Source organism: Rhinolophus sinicus, chromosome 14 (genome assembly GCF_057876585.1).
Source record: "Rhinolophus sinicus isolate RSI-liver-muscle chromosome 14, RSI-T2T, whole genome shotgun sequence".
NCBI classification, from domain to species: domain Eukaryota; kingdom Metazoa; phylum Chordata; class Mammalia; order Chiroptera; family Rhinolophidae; genus Rhinolophus; species Rhinolophus sinicus.
Window position 1 is genome coordinate 178,486,036 of NC_142514.1, and position 7,678 is coordinate 178,493,713.

Sequence of the window (7,678 nt, forward strand, 5' to 3'; positions counted from 1 at the left end):
CTCAAAGAGGTATTGGGATTCCCATCTTCACTGCAGCATTATTCACAACAGCCAACAATCTAAGTGTCCAACAATGGATGAATAGATATCTTCTTTATCCATTCATCCCTCTGTGGACACTTAGATTTTGTGTGTGTATTATTATCTAATATAATATATATATATATAAAATATCAGCCATAAAATATATATAATATCAGCCATAATATATATAATATCTATTATTATCCATTATATATGTATAATATCAGCCATATATATAACATCAGCCATAAAATATATATATAATATCTATTATTATCTATTATATATGTATAATATCAGCCATATATATATATTATCAGCCATAAAAAAGGAAGGAAATCCTGCCATTTGCAACAATGTGGGTGGACCTTGAGGGCATTATGCTAAGTGAAATAAGTCAGAGAAAGACAAATACTGTAAGTGATGTATGACACGGAGCATTATCATGATGGAGGATGATTTACGGCACACTTTAAAACACACATTCTCTCAACTGTAGCTCACACCCAAACTCATTGCATGGAACAAATTGAAACTTGTCACACACTGTTACTAAGGTCTGAGGCGCTGCTTCCCATATTGAAGATCCCTGCCTTTCCGTTGGATGGCACTTGGCAGCAGCATTCACCGTATTTTATGATCACAATGGAAGGGCTCCATGTTACACATCGCTTCTGGTACAGCAATTTCTATCACATAAAAACATTCAGGCCGGGTGGTGGGGGGTGACTGGTTGGCTCAGTTGGCTAGAGCAGGTGCTCTGAACGACAAGATTGCTGGTTCGATCCCCACACGGGCCACTGTGAGCTGTGCCCTCCACAACTAGATTAAAACAACTAACTTGACATGGAGCTGATGGGTCCTGGAAAAACACACTTAAAATAAATAAAAGTTGAAAAAAAAAAAAAAAGAACATTACGGTGTGTCCTCATGCACCTTATTCACCAGATCTGACACTGTGCGACTTCTGGCTCTTCCCCAAAGTCAAAATGATTCAGGACACTGAGGCAGCCACGACAGTGCAAATAAAGACACTCATGAAAGAGGACTTCCAGAACTGCTTCAGAAAGTGGCAAGAAGGATGGGATGAGTGTTCAAAGTGAGGGGAAGTATTTTTAGGGGAATTAATAGCCATGTGTCTTTTACTGTAATAAATTTTTTTATTTAAACATTCACTGTATTTTTTTATCACACCTTGTATTGTATACTTGTAAGTTGCTAAAAGAGTAGGTCTTAAATGATATCACCACAAAAAGAAAGAATTGGTAAATATGTGAGGTGCTGGAGTTGTTAGCTGACACAACAATTATAATCATTTTGCAATATATAAATGTATCAAATCGATACACTGTATACCTTAAACATCAAATTAATATATGTCAATTATATCTCAGTAAAGCTGGGGGAAAAAAGAACTACCCATCTCAAACACACAACCTGCCTCATTACAGTTCTTTGTAGACTAGTTTAATGTAGTGAAATAAAAGGGAAAAGTAGTTAAATCCAAAGCCATCATCATTCTGGAAACAGGGGAAGTGCATATATAGATAAAACCATTCAGAATCAACTTAATCTTAAATTACTACTGTATCTTAAATTACAGATGAACTGTCTACACAATTAATTTAGCTGTATCTGAATTGAGAGCTTCCATGAGTAGAATGTTGGAAACCAGGGAAAATAGGGATTCACCAAACATCATCTAATTCACATTTCTCTGCGTGTGGAGACTAATGGCAACATCGTGAGACTATAATCACCTTGTGTATAATTAGAAACTGAACTGGTAACAAAGGATTTTAGGTCTAGTTCTCTTCTTCCGGTTTTTTGGCAATCAAATTGAAACTCACTTGTATATAGTGTCCTATGAGCCTTGCAAGCCATGAAAATTGACACTTGTAGTCTCTTGGGCACAAAATTTGGCATGTTTTAACAATGTTCTGATTGAGCCACAGATAAGGGGATAGACATTCTAGACTGCCTCTAAATAATAACTTGGATACTAATCAAAATAGGTCCATGTGTGTGTGTGTGTCTCAGTAACTTTTTAATAACTCCCATTGAAGCTTCATCACCAATAGCAGAATCCGGCACTTGACTTCCACGTCCTTGTCCAAACTTATTCCCTTTGCAATTCTTATATTAGGCCTGAAGCTGAGGGATTTGTACATAAGACAGGAACACAGTGGGAATTCTTGAAGATGTGATTCTTTGCATCTGCCCTTTCTCTCCCAAAAGGGGAGCAAAAACACTAAGATATTTAGTCTTCCACAAGGCCTTACCTTCAGAAACAAAATTTTCAAGAATTAATGTCACCAGTATTCTGTTCTGCACTGTACCTAACAGCACACATCTTGTAATTGGAGTTTGAGGATCAAAGGAATTAGGTAAAGACATTAAACTTCTAGCGAAGGCTAAGAGGAATTGAGATGTTATTATTTTGAAAATGTATAAATGCTTTGACTTTGTTGTTTTCCAGGTATATTAAATGCTTCAGAGCCGAGATGGTCTCAGTGACAGAAACAACACAGGTGGGTACTAACTATTGGGAAGAGAGATGTTGTGTAAAGAGGGATTCAGGAATACAGTCTATTCAGGGTCAGAGAAGGGATCACGCATTGTGACACTTTGAGCTGCTTATCGGTGAGGCTGCCTCAGACTCAGGTCAATGTAAATTGAGCTTCCGGAGCCCCTTTCTGCCGAATTCTTGTCTTCAGACAGACTTTATCAAACATCCTTATTGTACAAAATTAGGCTATATATATGTGTATATATATATATATATATATGTGTGTGTGTGTGTATATATACATATATATACGTATATATATGTATATATATGTATATATATATGATTGAAGGGAAAAGACAACTGTTTCTTCCATCCTATTTCCATCTCTTCCCTTCCTTCAGTCAAACACAGATACATAATATATTCCATATAAAAAACAAGAATAACATTAATACTTACTGAAGGATGGGAGTGAAAAATTAAATACCTCGACTTTTCATATCTCTTCACACATAGTAAGCACTCAAAAAACTAGTAGCTTTTGTTACTGCTGGAAATCACGGGATCTCCTATCATATCTTCTGTCCCACCCAAATCTACCTCTACTTCTCTCATGACACATTTCACATTTTGTCATGTATTATGTTCAGCAATTTACGAAAATCACCCACGTCTGATCGGCTGCAAGCACTTTGACAATGTGGTCCAATTTATCCATATACATTTGGAGAGTGCAATAGATGCAATAGAACAAATCATTGTAAAGTACCTAAGAATGATCGATAATAGCTTATTAAAAAGCAGGCATTATTCTGATGATACCAATGTCCCTCTCTGCTGCGTGAGCCCTCCCTCTCTCATCTGAGATCCACGAAGGGAAAGAGGCAGAGGAAGGGTGTGGATGATGCAGTGTGGCCCACCTCTCAGAAGGGGGTCACCGCCTTTCTTCTGTGCTCCACACTCCAACAAGGATCACATCAGTTAGACCAGATGAGTAAGTTCTGGAGAATCTCTACAGCAGTGTGGCTATAGTTAACAGTACTGTATCATGCATTAGAATCTGTTAAGAGGGTAGCTCTCACCTTTAAGTGTGATTATCACAGTATAAAAAATTAATGATACTCTTCGAGATCTGTATTTATGCATCATTTCAATCTGTTTCCCAATAGCAAATTATAAATATTTTGAAATAATTACTAAGCAATTAATCTAACGAATATAATCACAATGACAAGTTACCTACGTGGAATAACAGGCTGCAATTTTCAGAAATTCAACATTAAACAGCCAAGAGCAAGAAAACTGACTCATGCCATGGCAACACTGAAACACGAAACAGAACAACATGCTTTTTTTTTTTTTTTAGCAAGACAACACCCTCTTGAAGTCACCAGAAGATTCACTAATCTGAATATTAAACTATGGACTGGAAGTCTACACTGGCTGGAACCATGTCTTACTTGTCTTTGTATTGAATGCTTCAGATAGCTCCTGACATTCAAATATCTGTGGAATAAAAAAATAATACAAATTTAAAACTAAAATACATTAATTAAAATATGCTATGTAAATATCGCTACTTAACACAAATGCTTTTTCTCTCCAAAACCAGTTTTATAGGAAAAGAATTATTGAATGACTTTGCATGTGATCATTTGATGTGATCACCAAATTGTTTACAACCGTAAAAATTTGGACAACTCAACAAATTGCAAACACTACGGCCATGTGGGAAACACTCTGCATTGCGTGCTTAGTGCTTAGGAAGGAAACCAAGTAAATAGCCGAGTACTTTCCTATGAAGTAGCTTGAAACAAAAACGTGAAAAAGAAGATGATTCAATGGAGCTAAAAAACTGCACCAGAGTAAGAGAATTTATTTTCCTCGGCCTAACCCAGAATCAAGAACTGAGCTTGGTCTTATTTCTTTTCCTGCTTTCAGTGTATGTGACAACTCTGATGGGAAACGTCCTCATTGCGGTCACTGTGACCTGTGAGTCTCGCCTTCACTCCCCCATGTATTTTTTGCTCCGTAATTTATCCATTGCCGATATCTGCTTTTCCTCCATCACAGCTCCCAAAGTTCTGGTGGACCTTCTGTCACAGAGAAAGGCCATCTCCTTCAATGGCTGCTTTGCCCAGATGTTTTTCTTCCACCTTGTAGGAGGGGTGGATGTGTTTTCTTTGTCGGTGATGGCATTAGATCGCTGTGTGGCCATCTCCAAGCCCCTGCACTATATGACCATCATGAGCCCAGGCCGTTGCCTTGCGTTAATAGTGGCTGCCTGGGTGGGGGGATTTGTCCACTCCATCGTGCAGATTTCCCTGTTGCTCCCACTCCCCTTCTGTGGACCCAGTGTTCTTGACACTTTCTACTGTGATGTCCCCCAGGTCCTCAAACTCGCCTGTACTGACCTTTTTATGCTTGAGCTGCTGATGATTTCCAATAATGGACTGCTGAGTACACTGTGGTTCTTCTTCCTCCTGGTGTCCTATACGGTCATATTAGTAGTAGTAAGGTCTCAGGCAGGGGAGGGCAGGAGGAAAGCCATCTCCACCTGCACCTCCCACCTCACTGTGGTGACCCTGCATTTTGTGCCCTGCATCTACGTCTACGCCCGGCCCTTCACTGCCCTCCCCACGGATAAGGCCATCTCTGTCACCTTCACTGTCATCTCCCCGCTGCTGAACCCTTTGATCTACACTCTGAGGAACGAGGAGATGAAGTCAGCCATGAGGAGGCTGAAGAGGAGACTCAGGCCTTCTGACACGGTATAGACAGGTGGCTCGCTCCTTCTCACCACCTTTGAAAATGTTTGTCCATCAAATAAACTGTATTTTACTAAAATGTTTCTAGTTAATGTTTATATTTCCACTAAGGTACACATCACTTTCAAAGATTCTAATTAGCATGAAATAATAATGTAAAAAGATGGGTTGCGTGTTACAAAAGAAAAGTAGAGAAATTGTTAACCAGGGTGATGGATATTGCTTTTCCAATGCAGACTTGGAAGAAATAAAGAAAACGAAATTGAAATACACTCAAACCATTTTGTCACATTGGAATTGTGGGTTTTTTCCAGCTCTACTGAGGTATAATGGACAAAAATGAAATATATTTAAGATGTGCAACTTGATGTTTTGATATACATATATAGTGAAATGATCACTGGAGGAGTGGATTGAGGTGGGATATCTCTGTGTTGTTTCTTACAACTGCATGGCAACCTGCAATTGTTCAAACAAAATGTTCAGTTAAGAAACAGAATATATATATATATATATATATATATATATATTCAGACATTCGCACTACATTGCTCCACTGTTACGAGCAAGGGAGCTGAGGCACACATTGGAAAATAATGCAGCTTGGTCATTTGGATTCTATAACGTCTTTCATGAACTAATCACATCTTAATGTAGTAAACAATTCCAAATTTCAGTTTCTCCTCAGATACCTCCCTCGGGTAACAACCTGAAGAGTTTTCCATCTAAAGCCCACACTCCTGTGGCTGAGAGCAGGTGCCTTGAAGTTAGCACAGCTTGAGTTAGAATATGGACCTCACCAATTGTGAGTTCTGTGACCTCGTGCAAGATCCTTCCTCATCCTGAACTGCCTCTGAACTCCAGGCCGCTGGCCACACACCCACCCCTCAGTGCCCTGTGCTTAGTTTGCTCCAGCACAGCACTCAGGACCCTGTTTCCGATTCCCTGTTCTCTTTCTTCCTATCTCCCCAAGTAGGATTATTCTTGACTTATTGTTGTATCCGCAGCCTCTGGCACAGCAAGCAGAACATAGAAAACAAGCCCAAAAATTGTTGAATCAAAAAACTCAATGAGTTAATATTGCCTCTCATTCATTTCTGCTCCACAAATCATTGGAGAGGATGATTAAGAAAACAATTGAGTTGTTTTTATTCTCTGATAACATGACTCCCTAAAAATGACAGAAACCTATGAAGATGTCTCAGACTCTGCATATACGTTCAAAAAGGTTGGAATGAAGTGGAAAACATTATTCAATATATTGACTCGGCTTGTATTTACTTACTTACTATGCTGTTTACAGCTGCTGGGGGAGCTCCTCCTGCCTATCCCTGGAGGTAGATCCTAGATCTAAATTTTTGAAAGTAGAAAAATGTGAATGCCATGGTACAAATCTCAGTCCACAAATCAGACGTGCAGAGGCCCTGAGGAGGGGATGTACCCAGAGCACCCAAGAAACAGCAAAGGGGACTTTGTAATTAGATGTGAAGCAGCAGGAGGACAGAGGAAGTAGTTGAGGTCCAAGAGATAATGGTGCCGTGGGACCAGGTAACTAGGACTGTTTTGATCACTGTAAGGATTTTGACTTTCACGTTAAGTAAGATGAGATGCACTTGGAGGGCTTCAAAGAGCAGGAAAATGGTGCATGTTTTCACAGAATTGCAGGGGCTACTGGTATGAATTGATTGAAGAGGGGTAAAGACAAAAACTGGGAGACCAATTAAGAGGCGACTGTAATAGTCCCATGAAAGAAATAACAAAAACATGACTTAGGATAGTAATGATGGAGGTGGTGAGAATTTTGAAAAACTTTCGAGGTTGAGCAAGTGGGATTTGCTGATGCATCCAGGGTGGATTTCCTGGCTAAGTGTGCACCCCAGGAGAACTCCATCATCCACTTTAGTCATCAGCCATTGATAGTTCCTTCACTCTCGCCTATGGAACCCCTTCAGATACAATGGTTCCTTCCAATACCTGTGCATCACACTTCACCCACATGGGTGAAACTGCCTGAGGAAGTTGCCCAGAATCCCTAAGAATGGACATTTATTTCCCAAGAGGAAAATTACTAAGAGAAAATATCAGGGTATGGGGGCAAATCTGACTAAATCGACCTAACAGGATTTTTGCTGAAGGCAGGACAGGGTGACAAGACATCACTCCAGGGATGGTGGAGGATGAGGAACCTGATTAGATATCAAGGGTGATCAGATGTGGAGGGTGGGGGGTTCTGGCTAAACTGACTTAGCAGGATTTTTGCTAAAATTGGACAATGCAGAGACAAACATAGAGGTCCAAAAGTTGAAGTCTAGTTGAAAAGCTCAGGGGAGAATGAGTAGAGTTTGGTTAAGGACAGATTCTTTGTCACTGCTAG

At 39.6% G+C, this 7,678-nt stretch overlaps 1 protein-coding gene across 1 annotated transcript; it reads left to right on the forward strand.

Annotated features, from left to right (window-relative positions):
• Nucleotides 1-4,377: 4,377 nt before the first annotated feature.
• LOC109459494 (olfactory receptor 4D10) lies at nt 4,378-5,313 on the forward strand. The gene has a single exon (XM_019753996.3). The coding sequence runs from the start codon at nt 4,378-4,380 to the stop codon at nt 5,311-5,313; it is 936 nt and encodes a 311-aa protein (XP_019609555.3).
• Nucleotides 5,314-7,678: the final 2,365 nt, after the last annotated feature.